At 38.0% G+C, this 20,461-nt stretch overlaps 1 protein-coding gene across 1 annotated transcript in view; it reads right to left on the bottom strand.

Annotated features, from left to right (window-relative positions):
• GTF2F2 (general transcription factor IIF subunit 2) overlaps positions 1 to 20,461 on the bottom strand; it is an 82,336-nt gene that overhangs the window by 667 nt on the left and 61,208 nt on the right. Inside the window, exons 7-8 of the mRNA XM_007436478.4 lie at positions 16,275 to 16,374; positions 14,447 to 14,590 (exon numbers count right to left, since the gene is read on the bottom strand). Of these exons, the coding sequence (XP_007436540.1) occupies positions 14,447 to 14,590; positions 16,275 to 16,374 (244 nt within the window). The remainder of the gene's footprint in view (positions 1 to 14,446; positions 14,591 to 16,274; positions 16,375 to 20,461) is intronic.

The raw sequence follows: 20,461 nt of genomic DNA on the forward strand, positions 1-20,461 counted from the left end.
AGCCCGTAATTCAGACAACAGGGTCCATGGCAGAAGTCTATACTCCCCACACTGGAAACTCTAATGACAAGAACCTATGGAGTAATACAACACAGGCACTCCGCAGGCCACCTCCAGACAACCAGCCTCTTCACTACAGCAATGGGTTTCATTTCCATCCTAGCAGTTTCAACATGTATTCATAAGTTTGAATAGCCTCACTCTGCAGGAGGTAGAGTCCTCACCTCAATGAGAACCTGGGAATGCTGTGGGTATGTGCCTAATGACTGAAATTATCCCCTTTCTGCAAGCCTTTTTTCCATGTCCCTCATCAGTGATGGTGTTGACTTGCAATCTGCTAGCACAATCAGCAGCTTTTTTTAAAAAATGCTACAAATATGCTGGACCCATCTCCTGTTGATCAGGCACTCCATTCCAACCACCAGGCAACGGACCAGCTAGGCATTCCCACTTGTTTCATGCAGTGCTAGAGGTGCCACTGCGTTTTTACCCTCAACATCCCATGACAGAAGAGGCTGTTTACTGCGACACCCAATATAACTTCTACCACATGCTCCTAAATCATTCTCAGAAGCTGCCTTTTCTTCCCGAGCTTACTACCATCTATCAGCTATGGATCCATGCTACCAAACTGTTGCAGTGGAGACATATCCCAGACATGTGGTAGCTGTGGCCTGCTCTAAATAGTTATCAAATTCCTCCCTTAGCCAAGCATGTGTGGGCACTCCTAGCTTTAGAAGCTACTTGTGAAGATTCAGTCCATTCACTGACCTTCATCCAGTCCCTCACTACTCTGGATCAGCGGTTCTCGATTTTTGGTCTTAGGACCCTTTCACATTCTTAAAAATGATTGAAGATGCCAAAGACCTTTAGTGTATGTGGGTTATATATATTGATATTTACTGTATTAGAAATTAAAACTGAGAATTTAAAAAAAAAAATTTATTAATTCATTTAAAATAACAATAAATCCATTACATGTTAACACAAATAATATATTTTAATGGAAAATAGCTATATTTTCTAAAAATAAATAAAAAGAAATAGTGAGAAGAATGTCATTGTTTTATATATGTTCAAATCTCTTCAATGTCTGGCTTAACAGAAGACAGTTGGATCTTATATCTGTTTCTGCATTTAGTCTGGTGCAGTGTTTCTCAACCTTGGCAAGTTTAAGACGTGTGGACTTCAATTCTCAGAATTCCCCAGCCAGCAATTCTGGGAATTGAAGTCCATACGTCTTAAACTTGCCAAGGTTGAGAAACACTGGTCTGGTGTGATATGTTGTTTTGGATGAAGTGAATTAAGAAAATCTGGCCTCACACAGATACGTAGTGGGAAAAGTGAGGAATATTTTAACAGACTTTTCAGATAATTGTGGATATTCTTCTGTGATACCATAACCAGAACTCGACAATTGGACATTTCTTAAAGTTGCAATGTGGAATATATCAGTGAACCTTTTTCATTCTGTTACTTTAAAATCCATTGGTCTGTTTTGCACTTTGAATGGATCTTTTACGTGATTTTGTAGCACCGTGCATTGCTCATTTGGAAAATATTGGTTCGCTGAGTTATGCAGATCTTCCAAATGTTGACATATTTCATTATATAATATCAAAAAATCACATTTGTTAAATATCATATTTTAATATTTTTAAGGACATGAATCCATTGATAGGGCATTATGGGAAATTCCAGATCTTTAGACTATCTTTGAAATGTCCATTTTAAAATTATTCTTGAGCTTTTTGATAGAGATATGATATAAGTTTTAATTCTGTCATGGATTCCATCAAGTAAGAAAGCATCTGGTCCATAATGATCTGTTGGAAGATGCTTAAGTTGAAGATACCTCCACTGTTGCAATCTGGGAAAACCAAATTCAATTTGAAGTCAGGACAAACCCTTAAAACTGTCATTACATAACAAATGGCTTAAAGTCATGATCCTGGCTTCCACTCAAACTTTCCAATAGAACATTTTACCACCAATTTTCAAAGTAGAATTTTTCCAAAGAGTGAGACGTTCATGAATCCCATTATCAAAATCCAATCTATGCCCCAATATAGCCCCAAAACCGCACATAGTCCTGGAAATAAACTAAATGTTGTCTTTCTACTAAATGTTGTACAAGCACTTGCCATGATCACAAAGGAAATAAGTAGTAATTTTCCAACATAGCCCATAAACAGTAATATTCAACTATATTTTTATTCCACATGCTGGTGTATAATAAAATATTAGCTCAATATTTCTGCAGATCAGATAAATTAAAGCCGCCTTCCTCAAATGTTAGTCTTAATTTAGCTTAGGAAAACTTTGGTCATCTGCTATCCCAAACAAATTTCCTATCAATACGAAGGAAATATTTATTTGGTGTTAACATAGGAATATCTTTAAGAACATAAATGAAGTAGATCAAGTAAAAATGGTGTTCCACGAAGAAAAGCAGCTAGTTCCGCCTGCAACTCAATTGCACAAGTGCTTTTCCTCAAAACAACCATCATAGTTTGATATGCAGTGGAAGTGCTTTATGTGCACTTCCCATTTCATCACACAGAATGTTAAAAAGATGTTCGCTCAGGGTCAAGATTTAATAACATTAATGATTTTTATTGTGTCACCAAGGACGTTGTTAAGTGAAACTGGCTTTTTCTTTTTTATTGCGAGTATGTAGTGGTGAAGAATACAATGACTATTAGTACAGTTTGGTGCCACTGTATTAATACTGTATATAGCCTCTGAAAAGCTCCATTGTACGCTTGTGAGAAAATTAGATTGAGAAAGGACAATAACATCTTAGTATTATTATGAAAATAGTTTTGACCTCGTACGCACCACTTCATCTCATTCAAGAGAAATGGAAAGGTGAAGTTGTTTAGCTGAACGCCAGCATCTTGTCTTGCTGCTGCTTTCAACCAGACCCTCAAACAGTACAGTATCAAATGGAGGTCAGGAAATATATTTAAGCCTTCCTAGTTCTAAGGCGGGAATAAAGGAACAGTCAACATAATTTCTTTCTGCCATGCTCAAGTAAATCATTATACAGTTGGTTACAGGTGGTTCATATTTACTCTTAAGCCCATTCTTGGGTGTCATCCCTAGAACATACTGTTCCTTCCTTATGGTCCTCCTTCCCCTCAAAGGAAGTTTTACTACTTTAACATTTCTGGAATACCACTTTTTTGTGGTTTCTCCATTTCAAAACTAATCTCTCCCCTTTCCTCAAAAGCAGCAAAAATATACAGATCAGAACCAAAGCAGACATGGTGACAAATAGCGAGTCTAAGATGTGCCATAATCACAGACAGAACGTCCAAGTGATGGTGTCCCCAAATGATAACTGAGATCATTGGCTAGAATTACTGCAAACAACCCCTATAAAATTCCAAGGAAGTCTTTTAGAGGGTGAAGAAAAAATAGAGAATGGAGAAGAGGACAGCGCGGATGGTCTGGTAAGCTAGTACTCTCTTCACATATGTTTTATGGTGTGGGGAGAGAGAGGAGGAAGGAGATGTTCATTATAAGCAGTTCTTGTACACACTTCCAGAATAGTTTCAGTTTCAAAGCAGCAAATGGCTTTAAATGTTTGAATTTTCTCTGCGTCCACTATTTCAGCTCTCCAAATATTCTTCATATAGCATCATCTCCCACGAGGGGGCAGCAATTTACCACAGGAACCAAAGATAAAACTTTCGGAGGGCAAGAACCAGAAAAAAGGATCCTCTCAAAGGAGCAACTGGGCTGTACGTGCATCCTTGATCCTCTCCAACTCTGAATGCTTAACTCTGGTTTTGATAATAAGAACAAACGGGGGTACGGGGCAACAAGGCTTTGATCCTCAAAACAGAAATGATTTAGGGCCGAGAGAATATTTAGAACTCATGGGCATACTATACACATTTATGTTCAATCAAGGCTTATTAGCTAGATCACTGCTGGCTGGTTCACATATTACATTAAGCTGTAAGCCATGGCTTGCAAACATCTGCTTGGGGTGTGCAACACACTGAGCTACAAATACAGGTAAGTACAGTATGTGATTCACATCTTAATCAGTCTGAAAAACACTCACTGGAAATTTGTCTTTTTCTTTAAAAACACAGAAGTGGGGATCTTTACAAATATATAAAAGAATGACACTATAGTGAGGCTAATAAAAGTAATTAGGATATTCTTCCCAGTTTATTTGTTTCCAGGGGAAAGTTGTGGAATGCATCAACTGTGCAATTCTTTTTTTGAGGGGGAGGGGCTACTAAGGAGTCAAAAGTCAAAGTCCATAATAGGTCTTGGTGATGCCAAGGCACTGCTCTTCCATCATCACCTGGAAGTAAAATTAAAAAGGTAGTCTCACCCAGTGCTTAGAGGATCATTTATCAACGCTGTGCCTCCATGACCAAGAATTCCTCTGATGTATATTCCCAATTAACTCCTATTCAGCCAAGGTCTCCTCTAGCATGCTCCATGGGAAGAAATAAATGTCTTCACCTCTAATTTCAATTTGCCGGTTTCCTGCCCTTTAAGTAGTCCCTATCTCTCTCTCATTTAAGTGTGTGCTCTGTAATCACTGGCTTCCTCCACTTCTGTTTTCTTCTACAGTCAAACAGGATTTTGCCATTATCAAAGAAAAGGAAACATAAAAACAATTAGATGGAACCAGTGATTAAGAGGAACAGATTAATTAAAGGACATTTCACTTGCCTGGCCTTGCCAAATAGGAAAAATTATAGTCAGAAGAAAACACACTTTCCAAAGGAGGAACATTCCAATCTAAATATGTTGGTGCTGCAACTATGCTTTATGTAAAACATATAATTAATAGGCAGGCCTGCATTTATTATTTATTTGTTTAGATTTATGTCCTTATGTCCTCCAAGACCTCAAAGGCTGTGTACAGAGCATGCTTTCCTCCAATATTTTTGGAAGAAGGAACTATATGATAAAGATAGAAGAATATGGAACGATGAAGGAATGGGCTTATATGGGTTTCATAAAAAGCATTTGGATACAGGATAGCAATTCCACACTGAAAGTTGCTGGCCAGAAATGGTTGACACTTCTGTGGTTCGAGCCCAGCTCCGCGCAGCAGAGTGAGCTCCTGCTTCCTCCCCAGCTCCTGTCAACCCAACAGTTCAAAAACTTACGTGAGTAGATAAATGGGGACTCTCACTCTGGTGGGAGGAAAAATGCTGGTGGCACCTTGCAAAAAGGAGTCAGGAGCAGTTGCTGGTAGCGCGGAGGCCGCACATGCCTGAAAAAGGCGCGAAACAATGGAAACCCCGCCTCCTGCGCTCGCCAGCTGGGCTCTGCTCTAGGAAGGAGGCCCTGGCAAACCACTTCCGAAACACCTTGCCTTGAAAACTGCAGGGACTCGTCCAGACAGTTGCCGCAGAATTGGTAAATGATTGAGTGCGGATTAAAAAAAAAAAACACCCACTCTATCTATCTGCCTGGTGACATCTTCAATTAATTCTAAAAAAACTAGCAAGGCAGTCCAAACATTAAGGAGATCCACAAAATGTGGATATTTCATTTTGTTTCCTGCTCAGAATACAAGAGCTTCACATGAAAAGCTTCATCAGAGTAGGCTATAGTTTGTCAAACCAAATTTGGAATGACCTGAGCATTTCTTACCAACCTCAGAACAAAACTCTTGAAACCCATGTGCTTTGTTCTCAGCTTGTAATGCTCAGAACCACGCATCCCTGGGTCAAAACAGCTACGTCAAAGTATCTTTCTATGATTAAGTTTTCTCTGGGGGGGGGGCAGAGCCACAGTTTCATTCCAAATTTGAAACAATTCTTGGAACAGGTAAGTTCTGCTTCAAATTCAGAACACTCAAAATGATGGTTTAATGCTCATAATGTTTTGAGCACTAAAGATTCTCCATGGCATCCCTGCATAAAAACCATACTGATCTTTCTTTGGAAGCCTACCTGTTTCCAAATGCTTGGGAATTCTCACTCTTAATAATGCTTTAAACGTATTCAGATGAAGGTGACAGATCTATATCTTCTCGAATTAGTTATGGGGAAGTTTTTAAGTGCTTAATGATGTATCTGGAGTCTCTCAAAGAGTTTAGAAAGAGGGAGGGTTGTGTTCCTCCAGTGAACACATGTTGTCCTGTTGCAGTTTGTCCTGACATTCAAGCTGTTACTGGTAATGGCGTCTCAATTTCTATTTAGAACTTCAGATACATATGGAATCATTATTAGGACAGGCAGGACAGGCAAAGAGGTCTGCAACTTCTCAATAAATTGGGAGACCAAACCTGGGCATTATTTTCTGTGTGCTGGCTATTACCACTTCATCATTATAACTCTTCATTAAGCTTTAATTGATTGTCCTAGAGATTTAAAATAGGAAATCTTGCAGCTTTATTTTATCTAGAACTGGTAGTTTTGCAAAATATGTCAGGAGTTACCTAAAGAATTCTCCAAGCTGCCCTACTGACTCTAGAGAATTTTTTATAAAAAGCACTGCCATGTCTCCCCAAAATGTTCCCTTCTGATACAAGGTTCTTACAATTTCTGAACAGGTGATATGACACTTATAAAATATCTATCGTTTATGGCTGCAAAAATCCTATGCAATTAGTAGTACAAAACACTGAAATTTGTAGGACTTGAATCCACTTGAGTCTAGCATTGCATCCTCAGTGTCCATCTTTTTGTATAATACAAAAATATTATATTTATTTTACCATTGTTATATTAGTTAAACTCTTTTCCACAAAAGTCTTCTGGTTAAGCTGTCAGGAACAAACATTCCGAATAAAATTTTGTCTATGAGGACCAGTAACAAAGCCTAGATGAAATTAAGATATTCTGTCAATCTGTTAACTTTTCAGCCTAATTACTACTGACATCTAGTAATCAAAAGACAGTCAAGAGCAAGCCAATCAAATCAGTGAAGTACTTCGCAGAGAAAAAAAATAAATACTTTTTTATATTTATGTATAATATATATATTATATATAATTGTGTGGGTGGGTGGGAGTAATATTAGGTATGTTTGCCACCCAGAGTTATTTATAAACATAATAAAGGTGGGCTAAAAAAAAAATTCTAAAAAAATGCAAGTTAAAAATAGCAGGCAGAGGAAGAGAATGCAGTTGGACTAATGGACTTGAGAAAAGCAAGTACTTTGAAATGTGTTGTGATACAGAGAGTTCAGCAAATGTTTGGGAAAAATGAAAGCAGCTTTTAATACAGCTCTTCAATTCAACCTGTTTAAGAAGGATATTTTGTAATAAGCAGTCATCCAATCAGTGTCACAAAGTGTAACTGGTTTAAGGTGAAGGGGCCATTAGCAGCCTTGATCACAGTAGAGGGTGCAAAGCCCTCCATCCTCATGCACTGAACTACTGTGCTCCTACTTCCAAGACCAGTTTATGGTGTCTTAAGGGAGATGCTTAAACCATCGGTTCAAGGAAAATCACCCCAGGAATCAAATCCATCAAGAATTTGGTTTGGGAGCATAGAAGGGAATGTAAAGGTCGAGACTAGGTCAGTGGGGCAGACAAATGAGTCACAAACATTGCTACTGGAATCATATGTATAAAGCAAGGAATGGAAATTGGGGAGGTGTAATCCCTACAACAAAGAATTGCACTGGAGAGGGAAGCTGAGTCCTCCCCTCCCCTCCCCTCCCCTCCCCCCCCTTCCTTCCTTTCTCTCCAGCAGCCAGCCATTTGGTCTCCAGTCCAGATGAGATACCGAAATGGAGCATCTGACTAAGGGTCTAAAATGATGCAACCTAAAGAGGCAAGGTGTGCAGGAGAAACAGAGAAAGACTTCTACATTCTGCTTTAGATATGAGTAAGGTAGATCCATGAATAGATCAAGTAAGCCTTCTTGGTTTTTAAGTAGACTGTGAACTCAACTGTATGGAACACAGAGCAAGTCACCCATGTGGTTTTGCAATCTTAAGTTTGATATTACATTAACAGCACGGATTGCTAAAACCTGAACAAGGGAACCAGCAAAACCAGATAAGTACCATAAAATGTTAATGAGAAAGATCATTCAGATTCTTAGTGTAGATTTTTAAGAAGAACCAAAACTTTTAATGTGGCCTAATTATAAGAGAATGTGACTTGGGAACTCCAGAGTTCATAAACACTCAAACTCAGATTAGTAATTTTCTGAATTTGCAGAGGTAAACAGAATGAGAAATTCAAATGGCCTGGCATTCATGCAAATGATGTCCTGCACTCATTAAGGAATGAATTTTAGAAACATCCAGAGCAAAGTCCTGGGATGTTTAAAGCTTGTCTGCCCCAAATGAGTGTCCTCGACTGCACCAAGCAACAATTCTCCACCCGCCCACCCTGTGAAACAAGCCAAGGCTGTACCAGCAGCACAACTTCAGCCGTGGCCAATCCTTTCCTTCATCCACCCTATTTCCTAATTTCTAGTGATCCTTCACTATTCACAAATAGTAAACGTGGTTGTTATGGCAAAGAAGGCTAAAAGCAGACCAGCAGTAATGTTCCCAACTCCAGAAGCCAAACATCCAGAGGGGTGTGTCTTTGGGAGTTTTAGCAAAGAAGAACTGTTTATCTTCAGTGATTGGTGGTACCTAGACACATTTTTACTTCCCCAACGTGGTCTCAATTTGCTAACAGCTCATCTTGTCTCACAGAACTCAATGGAAAGCCTCAAGCCTTCTCAGTAGTACAGCCACACCCTAAAGTAAACTTATGGGTAAACAGTGGATCCTAAGAACTTTTGGAGACATTCTGTAGATACTACACAATGTATAAAATTCTGCATGCAGAGCATCATGAAGTCAGTCAAAAGGGAGACAGTTAGGAAATTGGGGGACATTAGAATATGGCAGATTTTATTAGTTTTGCCTTTGTTTATCCTTTAAAATTAATGTTCCATTTCTCTATCCATCAGAAACCTAGTCAAATTCCTCCCACACCAATTCCCAGCTTCTGCATCAATATTCTTGTATTTTCTTCCCTTTCCATAAAGAGGAGCAAAATCAATATCTGTCACGGAGAAACAAAACAATTAGTCAGCTTCTTAGTTTGTAGGAGATGAAGGATTTAGAACATTAGTTGCCGGAGGGGAGGTTGAGACTGCCGGAGCAGTTCTGAATGTAGAAATAAAATAAATATCTATGATTTGCCTTTTCTAGAACAACAGCTCACAGCTGCAGGAGAAGCGTTTCAATTTACAGCAACAGATTCCTAAACAGCTACTACAGGCCCTTGAACACAGGGGAGGAAGGTGGACTTGTGCAAAATACGCAGTACAATTAAGCCTATTTCACTAAAGGAAATTGCAGAATCCTGTAAAGCAGTGTAGACATTTTTTCCACAACTATGTTAGGATGGTGAACTTTAGTAAGACAACAACAACACTGTATGGGGAACTATAATCTAGAGAAGTCCTGCACCAAAATCTCTACATTCATATTTCATATTTAAAACTCTTCCCACTAAACTTACTTAGGTTCATTTTCTGGGGGGTCTCCCTAGACATATGGCTCCTCCTTAAAAAGCAAGTGGCAGGCATGGCCAGGAGGGGCCTTTGCACAGATTTTTTTGGGTGCCAGCTGTGCCCATTCCTGGACCAGAAGGCTCTGCTCATTGTCACTCATGCCTTAATCACTTCCTAACTGGATTACTGCAACATGCTGTACATGGGACTTCCCTTGAAGAATACTCAGAAGTTCTAACTGGTCCAGAATGTAGTGGTGCCTGCGGTTTTGGGCACATCAAAGTTTGTCCGTGTGACACCACTGTTGTGCAACCTGCACTGGCTCGCAGCATGTTTCCACGTGCAATTCAAGGAGCTGGCTATCACCTTTATAACCTTATACAAAACAGGGTCAAGCTACTTGTGTGACCACCTGTCTCTAAGGTCTCTGCCCATCCCACCAGATCTGACATGCTGGGCATGCTCCAGATCCCCTCTATCAAACAGCATCATGTTGCAGGACTGAGAAGATGTGCCTTCTCTGGCATGGCATCTGCCCTATGGAGCAGCCTCCCCCTGAAGATTTGGAATACCCTGACCCTCTTCACCTTCCAGAAAGCCATAAAGACCTGGCTTTTCCCCAAGGCGTTGTGGCCAGAATGGTGCAGGAGTCCAGTATATGGATTGTCAACTTCTGAAGCAGTACCTTCATTTTTCTGTTGGATTATTTTTAACTCTATCTTCTGTTTTGTTTACAAGGAGGTTTATCTTGTTTCTCTTAAGAGTTGGTTTGTTAGCCACCCAAAGTAATGTATTTAAGATGGGCAGCTGTAAACATTTCCTAAATAAATAAATGTTCACAAATGTAAAGAGCCTTTCTCCTGAGAATGAACATTGGGGGTCTACCTGCACTGCTTAACAAGGGTTCTTCTTCTACCCTGCCCTCTCCCTTCGCTCTTTAGATCTTGCAAAAATGTTGGACTAAACGATAGGGACAACACATCAATAAAATTAAAAAGAATTCAATTACTTAAAAAGAAAGAAAATCACAAAAAGTGAAATAAAAATAACCACACAAGCTTAGTATCTGTGTATATAAACACAAACATCCTTTTGATTTTAAGGAGAAACCCAACACAAAAAGAATGTTTAAGTATTAAAAATTAGTATTTCTCCCCAGAAAAATACATAGGAAGACAAAGGCGAATGATCAGGAGCTGGAGAGAAGCTGGGATAAAATATTATTTAAGTCTTCAAGATGCTTGAGCCTGATTCACTCATTTGCCTGATCATGCACTGAGTTCAAAGTGGGGACACAGTAGGAATATTCACACAGACCTTTCTCCAGCCTCCCCATGTTGAGATAGGAGACCAGGGGAGCCCAACACTTTGGGCTAAGTGGTTCCACTGTCAAGCTCATCTTACTGTTTTTCCTAACATTCAATCAGAATCAGCTTTTCTTTTTTTCAGAAAAATATATTTAAGATATTTTTGTTCTTCAAATAGTAAAATACAAAGGAAAAAAGAAGTCTACATTTGATAATAACAACAGACAACAGGAAAAAATCAAGAGAAGCAACTACTAAGCATAATTTAAAATATCAAGGGAAAACTTTCTAGTGACACATTCTTCCCTTCTGTTTGGTTAGACTTCTATTATGAATAAACACTGTCAATGGAGCCATTGCTGCGTATTCTCCAATTTTGGTTTCCCAATATTGTATCATCGGCAAAGTTCCTCTTTTCCAACATTGTGAGAAATTTGTTCTTGCAGCTGTCAGCATATATCTTAGTAAACTGTGATATTTTTCATTTATGTTTTCTGGATTATACCCAATAAAAATATTTGTGGTTTCATCTCAAATTTTATTTTTAGGATTTTCTGGATATTTTGATGTATTTCTTTCCAGTAATTTTGAGGTTTGTTTGTTTGTTTTTAACATAACCAACACATATGTTAAAATGTTCTTCTTTATATGACATTTCCAACATTTATTGTTACATGATTTCTCTATCTTGGTAATTATTGATGGGGTTACCGTATTTTTCCGACAATAAGATGCCCCCATGTACAAGATGACCCCCACTTTTCCAACCCAAAATTAAGAAATCAATATTTTAAAGATAGTGCAGAACGCATTTTTATTTAATAATTAGTTAACATTGACCTGATACACTCGGTGGGAGGAGGCCCAAACCGTCTCTCTGCAGCTCTATTTCCAGGCTCTTTTGCTTAACTGATTACATTCAAGCACGAGTGAAACTGCAGATAGCTTGTCTCTGCAATCAGCCTTCCTCTAATTGGTTTGTTCAGCATCAGCTAATGTCAGTTACATCAGGCTCGTGACTGGAGGAAGTCTGTTTGGGAGACAAGCTATTTCACTCGTGATTGGAGGCTAACAATAGGAGGAAGCTTCTCTGCAGAAACAAAGTATGGGCAGTTTTGCAACCACGCGATTCTCGGCTGACTTCCTTGAATAAGATGCCCTTCAGTTTTTAGGGTAAGGATTTTAGAAAAAAGTATCGTCTTATAGTTGGAAAAATACGGTATATACCATAGGTAAAATATTTTGTGCCAATTTTCCCTTAAATTATAACTTGGAGTAAATTTTACCGATTTTTTCTGTAACTCTTCCTGTTGTTGTACTGTGATTATTTGAAGTTTTGGATATACTTTACCATACAATTTTTATTTGCTCCATCTCCATTTATATATATGTCCTATAGGTGGTCTTGGTTTTGTATAAGTGTTTCCAATTTGGATTCTTTTCTCAAATCCTCCCTTCTTTCTTGAGATCACGTTTTATTCTTGTAGCAATTTGTAAACACATCAACCATGGTAGATTCCCACCTTTGTTAAGTTCTTGCCATGTGTTTAGTTTGTTTCCTGAGTTGGGATGCACCATGTTGACATATGTAATTAAATTTTTCTTACTACAGTTGATCCTGAAGTAAAAAGCGTTTGACAATGAAGCCAGTGGTGAAGCTGCTGGACTCAATCTTGTTTTTAGAAGACGCCATACTTTTATCAAGCCTTGTCTTATAATACGTCCCTTCAAATTCTTTTCTTCTTTTGTTTTCTTATACCATAAGAAAGAAAGAGGTCCATTGGCTAAACCAGCTCCTTCTATAACTCATATTTTGCCCTTTGGGGATTCTTATTCATTCTGTTATCCATGATAGACAACTTGCATGATAATATAACTTAAAGTTAAATTATAAAAAAATGTAAAGTCACTTCTTTTATTTGAATCTTGAGAAATTTTGAAGCTTATTTTCATTCATTGAGGAAATGCAATTCCTCAACTGTACAGCAAGTATTGCAATAAATAGCTTATACTCAACACACAGTAAAGAAATTGGTCCACATGACTGAAGTTTCTCTGGACCGTTCCCTTTTTTGTAAATCAGAGTTACATATTTTTCTTCCCATGTCTTTGGCATTGTTTATTTGTAGAATCTGCTTTTCTGTAACTTGAGTCTATTATTCCATGTCTTGTGCTTTGGGTTGGAGAGCAAAGATCTTAACCTTCTGGGCATGTTTTTTTAAACTATTTGAAGAATGCTACCATATTCCTCTTCAGTCAACCCTTCTAAAGCTAAAGAATCCTAGGTTCTTCAGTCTCTCTTTACAAAACTCACTTGCTAATATCCCTGCTGCCCTTCTCTGAACCTGTTCTGGCTTGTCTGAATCATTTTTAAAGTGAATTGTCCAGAAGCAGACACAATACCTAAGTGATGGTTCCATCACTTCCAATCATTTCTGTATTTATCTGCTGATGCTGACTAAAATTATATTAAATTATTCTGCAAGCCACATCATACTGCTCAATCATACTCAGTTTGCAATTAACTACTTATTCCAATGTCTTATTCATAAGTACCCTTACCAAGCCAACTATCTCCACCAACATTTCTTCTAAATCAGGGAAGCAGATCCACAAGTAATGATGTCTTCTGAGCAGCAACTGTATTGCCAGCAACCCTGGGCCAAGGTCAACACTTCTTGAAAACAAAACAAAAGATGCCTGGGCAGGTGAGCACTCAGGTGAGAAGGGTTTTTTTCCTCTTTGCTTTGCTTTTTCTTTCCCACTGCTATTCAATACCTCCTAGAGCCTGGAGTCCTGCAGAAGATCCATGGGCTTCAGCTTAGCTTCTGGGTGAGAAGCCTCTCCTCTTCCTGTTTTTCCTTCGCTTTCCTCTTTGCAAAACCACATGTGTTAGTGTGTCATCTCTGTCAGAGAGTGGAAGACTGAAACTTGTTTGTAGGCATGCAATGGCCACTCTCCACACCTACACACACACACACACACACACAGACACACAGAGCTGAGAGGAGCACTGATTCTCACCTTTTACCTGTGCATTGGATTTTTGTTTCCTATGTGTAGAAAGTTACATGGGTCTCTGTTAAATGGTATTCCATTATTTTCAGCCCATTTTCTATAATATCAAGATCATTTTGAATTTTAATTCCGTCTTCTCAGCATTAGCCACCTATGAACTTGGTTGAATATTTCTTCTAACTCTTCATCTCTCATTAATAAAAATGTTGGCAAGTAGTGGACCCAGGACCGAACCTTGTAGCACCCCATTCAATTCCTCACTTTAGTTTGACAAGGAACTGTTGATGGGAACACTGTGATTATGATTTTCGAGCCAGTTATGTATCTATTTAATTATCACAACACTTTGCCTACAGTGAATTGACTTGCTAAACAGAACATCATGTACTATTTTGTCAAATGCTTTGCTGAACTCAAGATATAGTATTCCCACACTCTATTAAGGATATTACTCAATCAAAAATTGAAATACAGCTAGTTTGGTAAAATGGGTTCACAACAGCCTCTTGTAATTACCACATTGTTTTAATTTTTTTCACTGTAAGATTAACTTAAAAGAGATATTTTGAGGAAATCTATTCTATACATTACACAATCTAGTTTTAGAATTGTTCCATTTATAAATAACAAATTGTATGACTTTTTTTCTGAAAAAGTACTTACCACTGGCTGTTTAGTTATATCCACTAAGTCTTTAATGTTGTAATACTGATGTTTTTCAAAAGCAGAAAAAAGCATGTCCAACACTTGCTGCTTTTCAGCCCGGGCCCGTTTTCCATCTTCTTTTTTCTTCTTTTCATAGTCAATCTATTAATTGAAATAGCATAATTTAAAAAGTATGTTTTCAACCTAGTTCAGGAGCACTGTTTAACTGCAACAACAGAAAGAATAAAGCTCCCTTCAGTTTTATGGTAGTGTGAAAAGGGATTTTAAGACAAAAAGACTTAATTTACCCCATAAAGCAATTCAACCCAATTATGTGACACTCAAAACCATTATTGACACAACAAACCAATTTTAATGTGTCTTTGTACCATCAGTCAATTCTAAAAGAATGACAATTATCTTAAAATGTTTCTAAAAATCTCTAATTGTACATTTGTTTTGTAGGACTTGCCAAAGCACAAAAAGATCTTACAGCAGAAAGAACAATATGAGAACAAAGGATTTGCCTTCTCAGTAGGGGAAGTGCTTGCTAGGATAAGCCACAGCAGAAGTTCAATTGTTGTTACCTCTGCTTTGGAGGCAGCAGGTCTCCAGTTACATGAGAATGACAGAGGAGAGAGGTACGTTTCCACCTCCTGCTTATAAGCACTCCAGAGGTATCTGGTTGGTCAAAATGCAGGGCTATTCTTATATCCTCATGTGCTATCTCAAGGCAGATGAGTGATCAGTGGCAATTAGAACCAAGATCCATTTCTTGAAGAATCTCTAGGCCAGGGACTAGGGCTGTCACTGAAGCTATTAATCATGTGAATTGAAACGAGCAAGCAGATCAGTTAAATCCACTGATCTCTCTCTGGCTCTACATTGTGCACGCTCATGTCACAGCAGGTGCTACCACAGAAGAAGAAAGCTGCCCAGTCAAACAGACAGGAGAAAACACCTAGGTTGGTGCCTGCCAACTATGATTTTTATAATTACTGGTGTGATAAGTCAAATGTCCAGTCAACAAGCTCCACTCTCATTGCAAATTTTGGATATGAGCAAGCACAGAAGGAAGCAATGGCTGATGGGTAGTTGTCAACAGCAAAGAAGCTGAGAAAGGGAAGACGTGAGGGGTTTTAACTCTTAAAAAAAGCAAAGGAAAAGGAAGACGCTGGAACTACTAGTGGTATCATGCAAGGGCAATATATACTTCCATTCAGATATTCGGCTTTTCTTGGTCTAAAAACAGAGAGTAGGGGTGGTTTGAAGCTTATATATGGAATATATTCTTTTAGTATATTGTGAGCATTCTCTTCATGTCTGTTCAAAAGTAGGTCCCAATATAGGTTAGTTGCAGGTCAGTGGTTATAATAACATAGTCTCATTTATCCAATGAAAAAGATACATGCGTTGCTAAACTCTCAGATCAAAATGTATGGAGCTCAGTGCTTAAATGCTCCTGTACTGCAACCATGTATGCAATGTAGTATCTAAAGATGTATACCACTAGTAATGCTGAGTGGAATCTTTAACAATAAGCAATATGGAAGCACAAATGTACTGAAGAGGATAAGCACTGAGCTACATTCACAAAGCATTAGCCAACGTGGCCAACCATGAAGAGTTGTAATCCCACAACATCAGAAAGGCTACAGGTTCCCCAAATTTGCTAGAGCTGTCTGTTCCAAAGCAAGCCTCACTCGGACTTCCTACAAGATTTCTATCTTAGCTCATCTTATATCCTTACTAAATAGTGCTTGGTGCTGAATTGCATATTCAGCAACCATTTGAAGGCATCTAACATTAGCTGAAGAACCACAATAAAGTGTTAAAAGTAACTCACATTATATTGATGATTAGCCACAGGTTTATAATTCGTGGTCACAGCCTTGTCTAGTTGCATTGTCCAGCTTACAGGTTTAGAAGATTCTTCTATCTGCAGTCTGAAGGAAGAAACAGCAAAAATCAGAGAGAACATTAAGAAGTGTGCCTACTTTAGGACTACTGTGCATAGTTCTGGTTGTCATAGCTAAAAATCATTTGTAACACAATGCAGAAAAAAAGCAAATTAACAAAGGGTAAACTACCTTTTTTGATTAGGCACCACAGGCCTTATTTTTTTAAGGAGAAGCACCATGAAATAAATATTATACATCTATTAATGTTAGAAAAGAAGAGAAGATTGATTTCTAATGGATAACAAATTCAGTGGAAGCCAGTACTGTCTCTCTTTTTAGGATCATTCAATTGGAGCAACAGAGAAATGTGTTGCACAGATATGCACTGTAAAATCTCTCTTTGAGACACTGAGAACAAAGCTACTGTCACTAAACAGTGTGAAAAATGTCAAGGAACATGAAGATTTCTCCTACACCACCGTGTAGGTATGAGTCTAGGTTGCTGCAAGCTCCCTTAGAATATTTTAGTACAGTATTTCATCTTTCTAGTCAACTGTTAAAGGATAGCAGTTGCAATAAAAATTGTACCAACAGTGCAATGGTGAACTACCATACATTATTAATAACAATGGTAAAAAAAATGCCAGATTTTGTGGAAACGTGGGAGAGTAAGGTCACTGAGACATTTAGGACTGTCTCTGAATTCAGTTTTCAGTGCAGACAAAACAAACATTAATTATGGGGGGCTCCTTATTTTGCATACACAAATCTGCATAAGGAAACTCTTCATCTTCTGCAAGGAAACTGTCCTGCACATATTTGACATAATCCTGTCAAACATACCATACATGACCCTGAAAACTTAGTTCTGAAAAAAAAAGTCCCAGTTTCTGTGCAGAAAAAAAATTAGAAGAGTTTAAAATGTAGAAGAATCTTTTGATTTTCTGGATGTGCCATTCTGTACCACAGTCGACCTCAATAGATAATGAAAGACATCTCCTCAACAGAAACTGCAACTATCAAGAAAACATTCAGGTATTCCTGAACTGTGAAAGTGCATTCTTGGGGAAATGATTCTGTTTTTCAAAAGAGAATTAGCTTTTTCTACTTCATCCTCTGCTTCTTCAAAGGACTTTTTATTCAGCCACTGAGTATGGCTGAAAGTCACTGACTGTGTGCCTGCAATACAGTTGGTTGTACAGCTACCGTATGAGAGGCATAACAGCGGGATGGCATGGAAGTTGTGGTAATAAATAGTTAGAGTACTCAAAGTGATTATCAACACATCAAGATGCGCTCTTAAATGGAGGAGCCAATTTCAATCCTCTGAACTAACATGAAGATTTTTTCAGCATCTTACAGCCCAACAAATATACAGTATATTATAGGTTTTATATGTGCCTACAGGTTAGACGGCACAGGAAATGCATATCACATGAAATTTATAGTCCAGGGAATGGAGAATGTTTAAACACAATGTTGATTTCAAAGGAGAGGAGGGAGGATGGGGAGAGAAAGGTACATAGCAGAATTACTTTGGAAGAGACCAAATATAAAATGGCTTTAAAATTCAACCCAGGACATTCTATCATGGAATTACTAGGTAACACACATGATGGATTAGTTACAAAATAAGCCTTAATCTATATTTAATCAGCGAGAACTGATGTTAAGTCATCAAATGAACCTTGGTTCTTTTTTTCTGCTTTCAAATCAGTCACAGTAATTAATTTTCTCAAGGGTGGGCTCCTTGAAGTCAGCAAGAGAATGACTGGAATTATCTGCTTATTAAGTAGAGGTGCTGTGATTTCTGATATCTGACTTGTACCCATTTATTTCTTCATGTGCGTATGTGGGTTGACCTCTCCAACGTAGAGTTTGCTGCCGTGCTGCTTTCAGAGGAGGGAGTATACCTTGCTGAAGGATGAGTAAGTGTACAGAACCTCACACAATGATACAGGCAGAGGAACCACTCCTGTGGCAGACCCAGATTCCAATTTCGTCTTCTTATCAACTCTGTAAATACTATTAGAGGTTATAATAATGTTGCCCATAATATCAGGAGCCATTGCTGACTATAGGATCACATTCAGACACCTACATTACATATACCCAACAGTACATACAGTATATAGTAGGTGTTGTTCACATTCTGAAAATGTCATTTTATCGGAGTTTTGAAAAGTGTTCCTTATTTCAGGGCTCTTAGATGGTAAAAATCTACCACAAATGCATTAATCCATTATTAAGAATGGCCTCCAGGTTACACAGTCAGATTTCTGACAAAGTGATGTTCTGTTACCAGTTTCCTCTGCTGAATTCTGTATGTACTTGTGTATTTCATTCACAAGCCACAACAGTATGTTCCTTCCAAAACCCCAGCTACAACAACATTTATTTTTTCTGCTCTCCAAAATACGTGTTTTACTTGCCAAAAAACCTGGTAAACCCCACAGTGGGCTTCTCTGCTATCATGGCCATGGTGCGGGGGCTGAGAAATTCAATACACAATGGCCTTAATTGTCATATTAATTGCTGCTACACATTATAGCTGGAAAGCAGAAAATTCCCCATGGAGATGTCAATGTAATATGGAACCCAGATCTAAGATCTCAAGTGCTTCCACAAGGTATGGAAAACTACTTGAGGTCAAATATATTATTGTGATTTTAAAAAATACAACTGAAAAGATGCTGTGGGTTCTCATATTTTGTTTACAGCTACTTAAAATGCTATTTTGCCAATTCTGAACCAAGGTTAAAAAGAAAATCCAATTCTTTTTATAAAATTATGCTGGTTTCAATCAGTATATCCTAAGAAGATCACTTCAAGACCTTTTTAGCACATAAAATCTGAAATAGTTCTTCCCCAAGAAAAATATAAAAAGGACTTATTTCAAAAAGCACAATGCCTGCTGTTAAACATGATGTCCCTTACACCTACTGCTATAGATCTGCTTCTAAGTTAGTGTCTCATGCACAGTCCAGATTGAGCAGTGAGTCATTAGACTCTCTTATTTTCCTGACTTTTATTCTAACGATAGCAGACATCTGCAAGCATGACTGATTTCTCTGCATGATATATAAAGCTAGAATGGAATGAAACAATGCTAAAAGTGCATGGGGGGGGGGCTTGGCGGGGGGAGCTTAATTAAGTCCCAGTCTGAAAAACTTCGAAGAACACCTAATTTCGTACTGGGAATTATTAATAGCATTTCTCAAAAAAGAGGATTACATATTGATATTAGTTTATGTAAAAATAGATGTGTGTGGATAAAAGTGTTATATCAACTATAAGATGACGACAGCCTTTAAGGAACTATGAATCTCCTAGCATTAACCATTCCAAACTGCAATAAGGCTATTGTTGAGAAGTATCTACCTCTATTTCCCCAATGTGGAAACAAAATAATAATAATAATAATAATAATAATAATAATAATAATAATAATAATAATAATAATTCGATTTGTATGGCTGCCCATCTCACCTAAGTGATTCTGGGCAGGACATAGTGAAAGTCTACTTTTGTGGTATCTACCAGTCTTCTTGTCCAAGCTACCTTTAAACCAATTTTTAGATTCCTTTAATTTCAGAAAAATTAAATGGGGACCTTCCAACTCACATCTTGGTTAAACCTTGTATTACCTGCTCCCATCTTTGGTTGCCCTTTGCTTTGGAATTCAATGCCCACCATCATATGTTTCTTGCAACTGTTTAAAGGGTAGGGTTCTCATCTCTGGAGCCTCTGACTTCTACTTCAGAGATGAGCAAGGGGCAGATGACTCTACGAATGAATCTCTAGGTATTTAACAGAAGAGCAGTTAGGATTTTGGATTCAAATTGTTTAACAACTGCAGTACAAAATGAGCCCCTCTGTCAACTTGCAGTAAACAAGAGTGGGTTTTTGTGTGAACACCATCCCATTTAAACAAATTCCTTCCTGAGGTTACAGTTCTTTAATTCTAACAATAAAGAACCTCTTGGCTCTTTGAAGATTAATATATTTATTATTTTGTAAGTTTTTATGGAGCACAGTTTATGAAATGCACAGAATACACACATCTATCACTGGGAGGAAGGGTAGAAAGGGGAGGGGAAAGTAGGGTGGGATAATAGTATTAGCTAGACTG

This window comes from Python bivittatus, unplaced genomic scaffold (assembly GCF_059951505.1).
Source record: "Python bivittatus isolate LINGU-HERP-01145 unplaced genomic scaffold, Pbiv_v1 ctg000210_np1212, whole genome shotgun sequence".
Taxonomy (NCBI): Eukaryota; Metazoa; Chordata; class Lepidosauria; order Squamata; family Pythonidae; genus Python; species Python bivittatus.